Source organism: Rana temporaria, chromosome 5 (assembly GCF_905171775.1).
Source record: "Rana temporaria chromosome 5, aRanTem1.1, whole genome shotgun sequence".
NCBI classification, from domain to species: Eukaryota; Metazoa; Chordata; class Amphibia; order Anura; family Ranidae; genus Rana; species Rana temporaria.
The window spans coordinates 115,109,279-115,124,583 of record NC_053493.1 but is presented as its reverse complement, the minus strand read 5'-3'; the positions used below and the strand labels follow the sequence as shown (position 1 = coordinate 115,124,583).

The window sequence follows — 15,305 nt, the reverse complement described above, 5'->3', positions numbered from 1 at the left end:
CATCCCCCCTTTAGTTATAACCTTTTGTACCACTTGCCCCATCGTATTAGATTGTAAGCTCTTATTAGCAGGCCCTCTTAACCTTCTTGTATGTTATTGTATTGTAACTGTACTGTCTCCCTTAATATTGTACAGCTGATTATATAAACCATGTATTATAACAATAATAATAATACAAGACAATTGTCATGGGGGAGGGTATAAATCCAGAACTGGATATATCACCTGTTTATTCTTGATCATCCTCATTTTTTAGGTGTAGAGGATGACAGAACATGTGTATTTTCCCCTAAACCTTACATTTGAACAGTGTATCTTGCAGTGGCACTATTTAAAGCGGAAGTAAACCCATCGATTTAACAGTTTCAAAAAGCAGTTACATTTCCGGCATGCCGGGATTTTGCTAACTGTCACATTGGTTGTGCTCTCAACCAAACTGTCAAACCATCCAATGGCTGGTGGTCATAACTGATCACATGTGCAGCATCATGGCAGTTGAAGATTAAACACAGGCCAAGATGCAGCTTCCTTGCCTGAAAATTATAGGTGGGTTTACTTACACTTTAAGGAGTCAACTGAAACACTAAGGAAGGACTAAATAGCCACATTGAAAGTGCTAGCTTGAATGAGTACTTAGTTAGTCCATTAATAATCAGCAGTAGAGGCCAATGTCTGAAATCTCTTTAAATAGCCACTAGTATAAGGTGTTCTGTTGCAAGCATTATAGCAAAACAACAGCAAATGGAAATCTAGCAGTTCTAAAAAAACCTTCTTGGAATGCTTTAATGGGTTGAAAAGATTACATTGAAAACATATATGTCAATGCACTCTAATCAACACAGCTGTACTTCCTTCTTATAATTTCTTTTCTTCTCATTCCACAACGCCCCACCAGACTCTGAAGTACTGTTCAACATTACAAATATCACATCTCTATATTTGAATTTTTGACACTTTGAAAGTACACTCATACTGTAATAAGTATGAACCCAAAGTAGGCTTATGGATTTTTTTTCTTTTTAATGTAAGTTATGCTTAAATAAATGCAAAAAAAATAAGAGTCAGATATTCTGTATTAAGCTATCTACACAGTACTGGAATAAAGGATGGGAGCTAATGGAGCTATTGCCCTAGGCCTCCACCAGCGCAGACTGGACCAATGAGGCATCTGCCCTCCAGGCCATGTTTGGTTTCTATGGTAATTTAGTAGCTCCTTCCATTCACTAATCACTAGACCTTAGATACTCTGGTGATCAGCAGCCAAGTGAAATGATCATCCATCCATTCAGGAAAAGCAGCAACCTTACCCCCACTTTATCCCAGCTAACAGTTACTTTTCCTTTGCTATCCCACTTATCCAATCAGCGTTCAGAGTTAAAGGGAATACTGTACTTAGTATTTCTTGTATGAAGAACATGTGATTCCTAAAAATATGGACCAATCACCACTGTTACATAAGTAGGCTATGGCCCTGTGTAAGTCATGACCCAGCCAACTCATTGCTTATACGATTCTTTCTCTTCACTCCTAGAGGCTGAACAGAGCAGTGGGGGAGAGATAATAAGGTGGGTATGTGCTTCTGGGGAGGGGTAATTAAAGCGGAGCTCCACCCTAATGTGGAACTCCCGCTGATCATAACCCTCCCCCCACCGGTGTCACATTTGACACCTTTCAGGGGGAGGGGGGTGCAGATACCTGTCTAAAGACAGGTATTTGCACCCACTTCCGGCCACACAGTCTGCGGGTAGACTTCGGGCAGGACGTCAGCTCCCGTCCCCCCCCCGTTGTGTTCTGGGAACATTCGGCTTCCAGAACACAGCAGGAGCCAGTCAGCATGGCTAATCGCATGCACTGTAGGGAACTGGGCAGTGAAGCCGGAGCGCTTTAGTTCCTGGTTCCCTCACCGAGGATGCCGGGGGGGGCAGCGGAGTGATGAGCGATCGCTCGTCCTCTGCTGCGGACGGTGCTGGACTCCAGGACAGGTAATTGTGCTGATATTAAAAGTCAGCAGCTGCAGTATATGTAGCTGCTGGCTTTTAATATTTTTTTTTTCAGCGGATATCCGCTTTAAAGTGCCTCGTGGAAAAAGTACAGGTTCACTTTACATTAAAGGTAAAATAAAATCAGACAAAATATGTATAGTCCTACCTTTAGCTTTCGATCATGATCGCCACTGCACAGGGAGTTTACTGAGACTTTAAAGGTTTTCCAGGCTGGGTTTAAATTATTCATGACAACCTACAATGAAATAATGAGAAAGGTGGAAAAGTTTGTTTTATGCAACACTTTTACAATATAAGATCAGTATTTGCACTGATTGCTGAAAAACCAAACACATGGTCAATGTAGCATTCAAGAAAACACAAAACGTTCAGTTTTTTTTTCCTGCTACTCATCAAAACCATAATGGTGTGGATATATTCCTAAGAGTAGTAGAATTTTTTTCTTTGTATTGGTCACTCGTTTTTTTCCTATTTTTAAAAGGAACAGTCATCTTAAAAGATAAGTATGGCTTTTAAAAAAAAAAAATAATCATACTCACCTAGATGGCTGCAGCCCTAATACCGGCTGCAGTTGTTCTACACCACCTCTAAGAGAATGGAGCAATTAAACACCACTGATCGCTCAGTTCTTGACCTTCAGCCTGCAGAGCGCTAGTGACTCTCATTCACCAGTTCTCTGCCTTGCCCCTCCAGTGCTCACTCGAGCGCTGGGTTGTAAAGAGGGCAGGAACAGCTGGTTTAGGCTATCAGTGGCTTACTGACAGGCTAAACTAGCTGCATGTTCAGGCACCTGTTGGATAATGACTCTTGAGTCAGGATCTTTCCTGAGCCCAGACCAGTTGAGGGGCGTCAGCCAACAGCAGTCTTTAGCCTGCAGAGTTTATTAATGGAAATCCTGTCCTGTTACTGCATATCAGGTAAAAATATCTTTGATGCAGCTGTATAGCTTTTAGCTAAAATATAGAGAACAGAGTTTTAGTACAGTGGGGAAAGATTTTAACCTATTTCCAGTTTTTACTGTTTATGTTCCTATTGGGGAAATGCCTTCCTTTATTCCTCTCTAGTTATCCAAGAGAACAGGAAGTGAGGAAATATCACTCACAAGGGAGATATACCACCAACCAACCACCAACAAAGTCTTTCAAGCACCATTTACATACCTTTCCTGGAGCTGAGCTACAAAGCATTATTTAACCACTTCCATACCAGGCACTTACGCAGCTTCCCGCCCAAGCCAATTTTCAGCTTTCAGCACTGTCGCACTTTGAATGGCAATTGCGCGGTCATGCTACACTGTACCCAAACAAAATTGGCGTCCTTTTTTCCCCACAAATAGAGCTTTCTTTTGGTGGTATTTGATCACCTTTGCGATTTTTTTTTTGCGCAACAACTAAAAAAAGACTGAAAATTTGGAAAAAAAATTACGTTTTTATTTTTTTCTGTTAATTTTTTTGTAAATACGTTTTCTCTTTCAATTACGGGCACTGATATGGCGGCACTAATGGGCACCGATGAGATGGCACTGATGGACATCGATGAGGTAGTACTGACGGGCACAGATGAGGTGGCACTGATTGGCGGCGCTGGTATGCGACACTGATGGGCACTCATAGGCGGCACTGATGGGCACACATAGGTGGCACTGATGGGCACACATAGGCGGCACTGATGGGCACACATAGGCGGCACTGATGGGCACACATAGGCGGCACTGATGGGCACTCATGGGCGGCACTGGGCACTCATAGGCGGCACAGATGGGCACTCATGGGCGGCACTTATGGGTGGCCACTGAGGGATACTTATGGGTGGCACAGATGGGCACTGATAGGTGGGCACTGGGCATGGATGGGCACTGTGGGGTGGCACTGATGGACACTGTGGGGTGGCACTGATGGACACTGGGGTGGCACTGATGGACACTGTGGGGCAGCACTGATTTTGCCAGGTTGCCAGTCGGTGCCCATTTGTGGGCACTGATTGGCATCTTTTTTCTTTTTTAGACTTCTTTTTTTTTTTTGACTTCTTTTTTTTTTTTTTTTGCAGGCTTTTTTTTTTTTTTTGCCCACCCTGGTGGTCCAGGGTGGGCATCCCTGGTGGTCCAGGGTGGGCATCCCTGGTGGTCCATGTGGCGATCCGAGGGGCTGCTGCGCTGATAAACAATCAGCGCGAACCCCCCCTGTCAGGAGAGCCGCCGATCGGCTCTCCTCTACTCGCGTCTGTCAGACGCGAGTGAGGAAGAGCCATCAATGGCTCTTCCTGTTTACATCGTGATCAGCCGTGATTGGACACGGCTGATCACGTGGTAAAGAGTCTCCGCCGGAGGCTCTTTACCAAGATCGGTGATGCAGGGTGTCAAACTGACACCCCGCATCACCGATCGCCGCGATTCGCGCCCCCACGGGCGTGCGCGGCATGAAATCCTGCAGGACGTTCTGGAACGTCCTGTCAGGATTTCATAACCACTTCCCGGACGTAAATCGGCTATAGGCCGGGCGGGAAGTGGTTAAAGCGGTTTTAAACCTAAAAGCAAACATTTATTAGCCTACTTTCTATAATTTTAATCTAGTGATCCAGCGAGTTAAGGCCTGTACACACAGTTAGACTTTTTGCCAACAAACTTCAAAATGATCACGTTTTCAAAAAAATCTGACCGTGTGTATGCTCCAACGGACAAACTTTTTCAGTTTTCATCAGACAAAAGTTCGCTCTGCAAATGGACAAACTTTGCAGCAACAAAAGTCTGATGGTGCCTAGTCTGACCGTGTGTACAGCAAGCCGTCGGACTTTCGTACAAAGTGCAAATATGCATGCCCAGAACCAATGTTAAAATCAACCAACAATAGCAGAAGTTGATCAAAGGGTGGCAGTAAAGAGCAGAAAAGAGCAGAAAAGTCATGTGATGTTGGGAAAGTTTTAGGAAAGTTTGCAGAAAAGTCAGAGCGTGTGTATGCTATGGGTGTGCCGACCAAAAATCAGACAAAAATCCAACAGTTCAACAAAACAAACTGTCCTGCAAATGTAGGAACTAGAGTGTTGAGACAAACCATTTACCACTAATAGGGGTGCCTACAATGATCAGCTTTGATTTATTCATGTAAAACCTTTATCCCTAAAGCAGTGGTTCTCAACTCCTGTCCTCAGGACCCACTAACAGGCCAGGTTTGCAAGATAACTGAAATACCTCACAGGTGATATCATTTGCTGCTCAGTGATTGCAGTATTCTAGTCTGCATCTCCCCAAGGTAATACATAAAACCTGGCCTGTTAAGGCGGCCATACACGGTTTGAATTTCGAAATAATTTCTTTCGAAAAATCGTATCAAAGAATTTTCGTTAGTGAATTTCGCACCGTTAGTGGGCTGCAGCAACAGCCGATTTTGGGCGGGCAATCAAATTCTGAGGAATCCGACATGTTGTAAATTTTGCTAAAAACAAACGCTTTTCTGATCAATAATGGGGAGAATCGTGCGAGAAATGTAATAGAAAAAAAAAAATGCGCATGTGCCAGAAAAGAATATTCCCGGAGAAACCAAATATTCCCGAGAGAAAAAATATTCCCGAGAGAGAAAAGAATTTTCCCGGCAACATGAAGGTTTGGTCGCCGAATTTCGAAAATCAATAGTGGCATCATCGATCACAAAACAACGAACTTTCTGATTTTGAAAGAAAATTTGTTCGAAATTCGACTGTGAGTCCTGAGGACAGGAGTTAAGAACCACTGCCCTAAAGAAAATGATGTTGTAAAGACAGTGTGAGCTGAAGTTGGCATCAATTTGATAGTGTATCTTATCTGCTAGTACATCTGATACTCCTCTCCTCCCTCATTAACAATGCTGCTGTCCAAAGGTGCCCCCTGTGCTCCTTCATCTAGAGTGGGGACACTCCAATACAGGAGGTGTTTTTCTGGTCAGATCACCAGGTGAAAACAGAGGGGGAAAACCTACTACATTGAATGATTGGTAAGCAGAAATATAGTACATTTGTGGTTTGGAGTTTAAAATCGCTTTACATATTTAATAGATGCATGAAATATCAATTAGCACTGAAAAAATAATTTGCAGGTTCTCACAGCAACAAATCTTCCAAGTAGACAATAAACTGTAATAGAACTATGAGCTGCACCATCACAAGCACATCATTTACATACTGATGAGAATTCTGAGATCTCAGTGGAAACAATCTGCCTATCAGTACGCCTCAGAAGGAAGTTTGCTTTCTAATTTTATTTATTTCATAGTGTGAAGCCTAGTGTGTATAATTGATGTATAAACTATTTGCTTTGATGTGAGTAATGAAAAGTGTAAAAAAAGAAGAGTGGGTGAGATGTTTCAGGAGGTGCCACTGAAAGATGTTTTGACAGTAAAATCATTTCATCAGTACAATAACCATTTGAGATGTTCTAAAAATATTGTTGGGTCTTTCACACAAGAAATGCAAATACACAAATTCTAAATTATATTAAATATGCGCTACTTTACAGTATATGTACTATGACAGCTATAATCATGTAAGAATATTTAAAGTGAACTTGTGGTCAGACTACACATTCTTGACACACAGTAAAAGAATATTTAATCAGTTCCCGACTGGCTGCCGCAGTTATACTGCAGCAGGTTGGCTCCCCTGGGCGAGCCATCACAGCTGTACGTCGCACCTTTAACCACTTAAGGACCGGATCAATATGCTGCTAAATGACCCAAGGGGTTTTTACAATTCGGCACTGCGTCGCTTTAACAGACAATTGCGCGGTCGTGCGACGTGGCTCCCAAACAAAATTGGCATCCTTTTTTCCCCACAAATAGAGCTTTCTTTTGGTGGTATTTGATCACCTCTGCGGTTTTTATTTTTTGCGCTATAAACAAAAATAGAGCGACAATTTTGAAAAAAAAACAATATTTTTTACTTTTTGCTATAATAAATATCCCCCAAAAATATATATATAAAAAAAAAAAATTTCCTCAGTTTAGGCCGATACGTATTCTTCTACATATTTTTGGTAAAAAAAATCGCAATATCGTTTATCGGTTGGTTTGCGCAAAATGTATAGCGTTTACACAATAGGGGATATTTTTATTGCATTTTTATTATTTTTTTTTTTTTACTACTACTGGTGGCGATCAGCGATTTTTTTGTTGACTGCGACATTATGGCGGACACTTCGGACAATTTTGACATATTTTTGGGACCATTGTAATTTTCACAGCAAAAAATGCATTTAAATTGCATTGTTTATTGTGAAAATGACAGTTGAAGTTTGGTAGTTAACCACAGGGGGCGCTGAAGGGGTTATGTGTGACCTCATTTGTGTTTACAACTGTAGGGGGGTGTGGCTGTAGGACTGACGTCATCGATCGAGTCTCCCTATAAAAGGGATCACACGATCGATGACGCCGCCACAGTGAAGCACGGGGAAGCCGTGTTTACATACGGCTCTCCCCGTTCTTCAGCTCCGGGGAGCGATAGCGACGGAGCGGCTATAAACGAATAGCCGCGCCGTCGTCCCGGATCGCTCCCCGCGGGAATCCGACCGCTGCATGTAGTGACCCATGTCTAGGCAGGGACGTACAGGTACGCCAATGTGCCTGTACGTGCCATTCTGCCGACGTATATCTACATGCAGCGGTCTGGAAGTGGTTAATACGCTGTAAGTGGCGCACGTGCACGCCCGAAGCATGTCCCCGAAGGCGATGTGAGTGCCCAGCGGGCACGATGCCCACCAGGCACCCGCGATCAGGGCTGGGACAAGGCCATTTGGTGCCCAGGGTGAATATGGCAAACTGCGCCCCCTCCTCCCCATTTTTAAGAAAGAATCAATGTCTTCCTTCTGGAGCTGAAGTGGTTAACACATACAAAGAAAAACCCTCTCTTACTATTTTGGGGTGGGTGACCGTGAGTTAACCCAAAAGTTATTTTGAAAGACTGACTGGAGATCAGCTTGAAAACTTATGACTGGGAAGGTGTCCACTATTTTAATAATTGATTTGGTTAGTTAGACATAATAGCAGAATTACAACAAAGTATTACATAAATACAGAAATGTATTCTGAATGTCAACAAAGACTGTAGCTGAAATACTTTCAGAGGTAATATTATGCATTAGGGAGAGAGTCAGAAAACAAAATGTTCTATGTTCTAATTAGAATCCTCCTACTCTCAGCCAGCCAGACCACCCCGCCAGCACCACCACACCCCCCCTCATCAATGAGGTCTGGAGGTTTTGCATTTTCGGGAGGACTTACCATGAAGCCGGTGCTAATCCTTGTTTTCTATTTATCTCTACCCCCCTACTTTTTCCACTCTTCTCCTCCCCCCCTTTTCTTTTTTTTCCTTTTGTTCTAGTATTAAACAATTTTCTATGCTATGTCATATATGTATCCAGAAATCCAGTACTATGCACTACTGTTCAAATCCAATGTTTTTATTGAAGCTGTAATGTTTTGATGAACGCAAAGGAGGCTTTTCCCTTCTTGTTACTTTGGTGTACTGTTGCGCTTCGATCACATTCTTGTACTGTTTTCTATTGCTGTGATAACTAATAAAACAGTTATTTGAGAAAGGGGAGAAATGTGTGGGCTGAGCTGCTAAAAATAAAGGCATTCTAGCTGCAGAGGTTGAGGGTGAATTACTCCACAGTATCTGTAGCTACAAAGGTCAGTGAGCTCATCTGCTGCTTTTTAGGAATAATCAAATATGTAAATATCGATAGGCTAACCATATTTTCAAATGTATGAACCCAAGACAGTGTTAAAGTGTTTGTTCACCAATGCCAGAAGTCTGCCAAGCAAAATAGGTAAGTTAATTACGATTTACTTGGTATTGCGGATTCTTGTCTTCATTCTCACATGTTTGGGCTATTATTATTCCTGGCTATGCTGTCTTCTGGAAAGACAGGGTAAAAAATGGAAAGGTGGGGTCTCTATGTGAGAAGTGATCTCAAAGTTAGTGTGAAAGTGGACCTAGTTGATAAGACTGAAGCATATGGGTGGAACTGCAAATGGGTGTGCGCAGTAAAAACATAGTCATTGGATTTGTTATATACCACCCAGTGTTAATGAGGAGGTGGAGACTCAGCTCCTTGCACAGATAGAAAGGGCTGGCACAGTGATAATGGGGGATTGCACTGCTGGAAAAGTTAAAGGGCAAACATAAACCTATTACAAGACAATTTTATGGTACAGTTCACAGAGGCCCCAACTAGGAATGATGCTATGCTGGACCTGGTAATCTCTAACTATGCAGAGCTTAATACTAATGTTCATATAAAAGAACATCTGGGTGGCAGTCACCATAACATGATTTCATTTAATGTTAGCTGTAAGCAACAAACACATATGGGAAATATAAAAACACCTTACTTTAGGAGAGCACATTTTCCAGGGATGAGGGCTGCTCTCCAGGACTTAGACTGGGAGGGAATATTGGCATCAATGAACACAGATCTCTCTCACAGACCTGGCTCTAGGGCCTCTGCCACAGGCCAATTACTTTAGGTGAGCTAGATGGATAAATTGAGCGAATCCTTCCAGTAGGTTTTTAGCATAGGTCACCAGACGACAGCAAAACGTACCTGTCAACATTCCGGTCACCAGATCCCCGATTGGTTCGTTCAAGCCCTGTTGAACAACCTGCCTCCGGGTTCTCCTCAAGCCGACTCTCCAATCGAACGGCACCCAGCCTGGGATCCTTTCAATAGAACTGGGGATCCAGTAAGTCACTGGAGTCTCTTTTTTTCCTCCGGATGAAGGTTTATGTAGACTGCAATTCTAGCCTGGTGGGCTAGAATTGTGCTAACTTGCTTAGCACATGACACCTGTCACGGGTATACCCCTCCCCAGCATGCCTTGCAAGGGGGAAACTTCTCTAAATGGCTGCTGGGGAAAGTTGCTCTGCCAGAACCCCTCTGGTGCCAACTGCTGGCCAGGGATGGTATTGCATCCCTGGAGCACAGACTGACCCAGTGGACATTTCTGGAGTGACAAAAGTTCCAATTTTAGCAAATTTTGAATGGGAGCAAAGTAACTCTCCCATTCCCCACTAACTTTAGCGTAGTGCCCATACTGAAGGTAAGAGGGCGCTACATATATATATATATATATATATATATATATATATATATATATATATATCCTGGGGCCCTTCACTACGATCCCACATCGACCCACTATGGTTTAAAATTGATATGATCCAAAAATATTTAGACAGAATAAAGATGATTAAGGCTTTTATATCTTGGAAGATACTGCAGAGTTTAATAAAAGACAACATAGATGAGATTTTACTAGAACTTTTTTTTTTTTTTTAAGCAATAGCCAGCAAGGATTCATGACATGCAGAAGTTATCAAACAAATCTGATTTATTTTTATGAACCGGTAAGTAAAACCTTGGACAGAGGGGTGGCTGTGGACGTGGTATACTTGGATTTTGCAAAAGCGTTTGACACAGTTCCCCACACACGGCTCATGTGTAAGGTAAAGTCTACAGGCTTGGAAAATCAGTTTGTAAAAGGATAGAAAGATGTCTAAAAGATAGTGGTTAATGATTCTTACTCTGAATGGTCTAAGGTTATCAGTGGTGTACCTCAAGGTTCAGTGTTGGAACCCTTAGTTTTTAATATATTTATAAATGATATTGAGTCTGGGATTAAAGTACCATTTCAGTCTTTGTGGATGACACTAAGCTATGCAGTGAAATAACGTCCTTACAGGATGTCACCAACTTACAAGCACTGTTTAATTTGGTGATTATGTGGCTAATTAAATTTAATGTTGAAAAATGTAAAGCACTTGGGGGCTAAGAATTGACACGCATCCTGCATACTAAGGGGAGTACAACTGGGGGAATCAATGGTGGAGAAGGATCTGGGTGTTTTGGTTTATCAAAAGCTTAAAGGGATTGTATGGGTTCAGTTTAAAAAACAAAACAAAAAACAAACATGTTATACTTACCTCCACTGTGCAGTTCATTTTGCACAGAGTGGTCCGATCATCCTCTTCTGGGGGTCCCACGGCGGCTCTCGCGGCTCCTCCCCGCAAGAGCTAACCCCCTCTGAGAAGCTCTCTCCCGAGGGGGTTACCTTGCGAGCGCGCTCCTGTGTGATACACTTGGAGGCCATAGCCGCCAAGTGTATGAAGCCTCGTACACACGCACGGTTTGCTCGGCAAGAACCAGCAAGAAAACTGCTGGCAGAGCTTTCTTGCCGAGTACACCGTGCGTGTGTACGAGGCTTTTAGGTTTCTCGTCAAGAAAACTGCCCAAACTCTCGACGAGAAAAATAGAGAACCTGCTCTCCTGCCGAGAAACCCAAGAGTGTGTATACTTAACTGTCGCCGTGGAAACCCACGCATGCTCGAAATGACTTTGACGCATGAGCGGTAGCTTCCTTGGCATAGGTAGGGTGCAGCAAGATGGCAGCAACGGCATCGAATGTGACAAGCGCATGCTCGTCGTACGCGATGATGTCGCCGCATTCTTGCCATTCAAAAGAACCGCGATTCTTTTGAATGGAGTGTCTGTACACTCGCGCAGCAATAGATTTTTTTCCTGGCGAGATTCTGGCTTGTGTGTTCAGGGCTTCACTTGGCTCCTGCCCCTGGCACGCCGTGTCACTGATTTGATTGACAGCAGCAGGAGCAAATGGCTGCGCTACTATCAATCTAACCAATGAAGAGCAGACAAGCCGTTTGGAAAGCGACGCAGGAACGAGCCCAGGGAAGTTCGGGGCTCAGGTAAGTAAAACGGGGGCACGGAGGGGCCGTAGAGTGCAAGGTGTTTTTTTATACCTTAATGCATAGGTGAAAAAAAACTAAGGTTTACAACAACCACTTTAATAATAGCATGCAATGCCAAGCTGCAGCTTCCAAATCGAGCAAAATCTTTTCTTGTATTCAAAGAGATATGGACTACAGAGAGGGATATATCATTCTAACTCACTTTATTTTCCTTGCACGTGATTGGGTACCCTTTGCAAAGTGAAGCCATAACTCATTTACTAAGCTCTGGGGCAACTGCACTAGCAGAGGGCTGCTGCACTTTGCAAAGTACACAGTCTTTTTGCCTTTAGTAAATTAACCCCTGTGAGTGACATCTGCATATGTTGGTACTGCAGATATGTATGGTACAATATTACCATGCCATAAAAGTTCATCAACTGCATAGCTCAGTATAGAGCATTTGTTGAAGTAACATGCAATGTCAAGTTTATTAATGATGTGATTAACTCCACTGTAGACTTCATTAATTAGAGCAATGTGCAGTGTGAATGCAGAAATAATCACGTGGATAATATAGCGAGCTTCAATATTGCAAACTGCTGGATCCATAGACAGGCTCATAAGCATGAGTTAGCTCTAATCAGCTGTAACAGCAAGCCAAGCAGAGTATATGGCCCGGATTCACATACATTGGCGCATATTTATGCCGCTGTAGCGTATCTCCTTTACGCTATGCGGACGTAGCGCAGAGAGGCAAGCACTGGATTCACAAAGCCAGTGCTGCCAAATCTGCGCTGGGTTTCTTAGGCGTAAGTCGTCGTAAGTGGAAGTGGGCGTGGGCCATGCAAATGAGGCGTGACCACATGCAAATGATGGGCTTAGTCTCAGACAAATAGGTATAATGAACGGCGCATGCGCCGTCCCGTGGACACAACCCAGTACGCATGCCCAGAATCACTTCGGAACTACTCCCTAAGATACGCCGGATCACTGCCTATGGCGTGAACGTAACCTACGCCTAGTCATATTCACGTCCTTCGTAAACTACGTAAAATACGTCGGCTTGTGTTCCCTGGTGCAGCCATTTGCATGGATGCTGCTGACTTACACCTGCTTTATGGGGCATAACTTTACGCCGGACGTAGGACTTTACACGCACTGCGTTGGATGGATGTACGTTCGTGAATCGGCGTATCTCTCTCATTTGCATATGTGAATTGAAAATCAACGGGTGCGCCAAATACGTCCAGCGTAAATATGCGCCCACTCTACGCTGGCGTAGGAAAGTTACGTCGGTCGGATGAAGCCTATTTTCAGGCGTATCTTGGTTTCAGAATCCGGCGCATAGATACGACGGCGCATATTTGCACTTACGCGGAGTATCTCAAGATCTGTTTTGGCAAGAGAGTCACGAAGGGAATATGATTAACATGTGTAAATACATAAGTGGTCCATATACAGGCGGTCTCCGGGTTACAAACAACATAGGGTCTGTAGGTTTGTTCTTAAGTTGAATCTGTTTGTAAGTTGGAACAGGTAAACTTTTTTAATGTAGCTTTAGCCAAAAACAAATAAATAAGCTTTTCGTATAGCATAGTGAAGGGATAACACCCCTGTAAAGTTTTTTTTTGTTGTCTCTGCCCCTGTTGAGAAGATTTCATTTCACTTTCTCTCCCAATGACAATTGGATTTGACCTTGATGATAAAGCATGAGTGGAGGCACTTTTTCCCCATAATAACTCTTACAGGAGTGAATTTGGTAGATTTCCTATCACTTCCTGTTGTCTCCCTCCATTTGTAAGTAGGAGTCGTTTGTAAGTCTAATGTTTGTAAGTAGGGGACCGCCTTTAGTGAACTTGGTGTTGAGTTATTTACTTTAAGATCATCACAGAAGACAAGGGGGCACTCTTTATGCCTGGAGAAAAAAAGATTAAATCTCTAAATACAGTAAGAGCTGTGAAAATGTAAAAAAAAAAAGACTCCCTCAACAGCTGGTTCTGTTTGTAGATTGTTTTAAGAAAGGCCTGGATTCTTTTCTAAATGCACAATATTTAACTAGAAACTAATATTTAAAGGTAAATTGATCCATGGAATATCCGATTGCCTCTTGGGGAATCAGGAAATAATTTTTCCCCTGCTTTAGCAAATTGGATCATGCCTTGATGGCGTTTTTTTGCCTTCTTCTGGATTCATGGTGGGTATTGGATAATGTATATGGAGGTATTCTATTTGTGTATTTTTTTTCTCCTGTTGAATATATTCTGGACTAGGGATACATTGTACATTCCCCCTCGGTTCGGTGTGCAGCAAAACATGCGAACAAGCAAAAAATGTGTTCGAACACGTGAACACCGTTAATGTCTGTGGGACACAAACATGAAAAATCAAGGTTAAAGGTTAATATGAAAGTTATTGTCATAAAAAGTGTTTGGGGACCTGGGTCCTGCCCCAGGGGCATGTATCAATGCAAAAAAAAAGTTTTAAAAACTGCATTTTTTCGGGAGCAGTGATTTTAATAATGTTTAAAGTGAAACAATAAAAAATGAAATATTCCTTTAAATTTCGTACCTGGGGGTGTCTATAGTATGCCTGTAAAGTAGCGCATTTTCCAGTGTTTAGAACAGTCCCTGCACAAAATGAAATTTCTAAAGGAAAAAAAGTAATTTAAAACTACTCGCTGCTATAATGAATTGTTGGGTCCTGGCAATACAGATAAAAGTCATGGAAAAAAAACGACATGGGTTCCCCCCAAGTCCATTACCAGACCCTTTGGGTCTGGTATGAATATTAAGGGGAACCTTGAACCAAAAAAAAAATGCGTGGAGGTCCTCCCAAATTCCATTACCAGGCCCTTCAGGTCTGGCATAGAAATTAAGGGGAACCCTTCGCTAAATTTGTTAAAAAATGGTGTAGGGGTCCCCCCAAAAATCCATACCAGACCCTTATCCAAGCACGCAACCTGGCAGGCTGCAGGAAAAGAGGGGGGACGAGAGAGCCCCCCACCTGAACTGTACTAGGCCACATGCCCTTAACATGGCAGTGCCCTTTGGTCCGGTTCTTCCGCCTTGGTGTCGCAGAGATGTCACACGGGAGCGCTGGTGGACTCCGGCTTGTCTCCCGAGCGTCCGTGGCCCTGCACCAGCAACTGGTTGTTCCATAACGGCGGATTATCTCCATCTTCCTACACATCAGACCCAGTGGACATTAGTCCACTAACATCTGCCCACACCGGCCTGGTATTGTATTATCTGCAATCCTTGTTTAATAAACAACTTTTAGCCTTCATTATTTGACTTGGTACTGTATCACTGGAGGTTTCATGTTCCCACCGAGATCTGGATAGCGATGTCTTTATCTCCCTATACAAAATATCTAAAACAATTGATGCAATCGTGTGTTTGGGAAACTCAGCTTATTAATCTATTTAAAGAAAATCTATTGATGGATGTAAAATGAAAGCAAAAAGGCAAGGTAATAAAAGCGCTGCATGCATAATGCTTTTCTGAAGTGAGCCTCTGATGTGGGGGTGTCAGGAATTCAGCACACACTGTGTTTCAGTTTGTCTCGGACTAAAAGTGATCGTAAATC

General features: G+C 42.9%; 1 protein-coding gene across 1 annotated transcript in view; it reads right to left on the bottom strand.

The window, feature by feature from the left end:
- Positions 1-15,305, bottom strand: part of CPNE4 (copine 4) — a 508,892-nt gene that overhangs the window by 143,232 nt on the left and 350,355 nt on the right. The window contains exon 7 of the mRNA XM_040353037.1: positions 2,149-2,238. Coding sequence (XP_040208971.1) covers positions 2,149-2,238 — 90 coding nt within the window. The remainder of the gene's footprint in view (positions 1-2,148; positions 2,239-15,305) is intronic.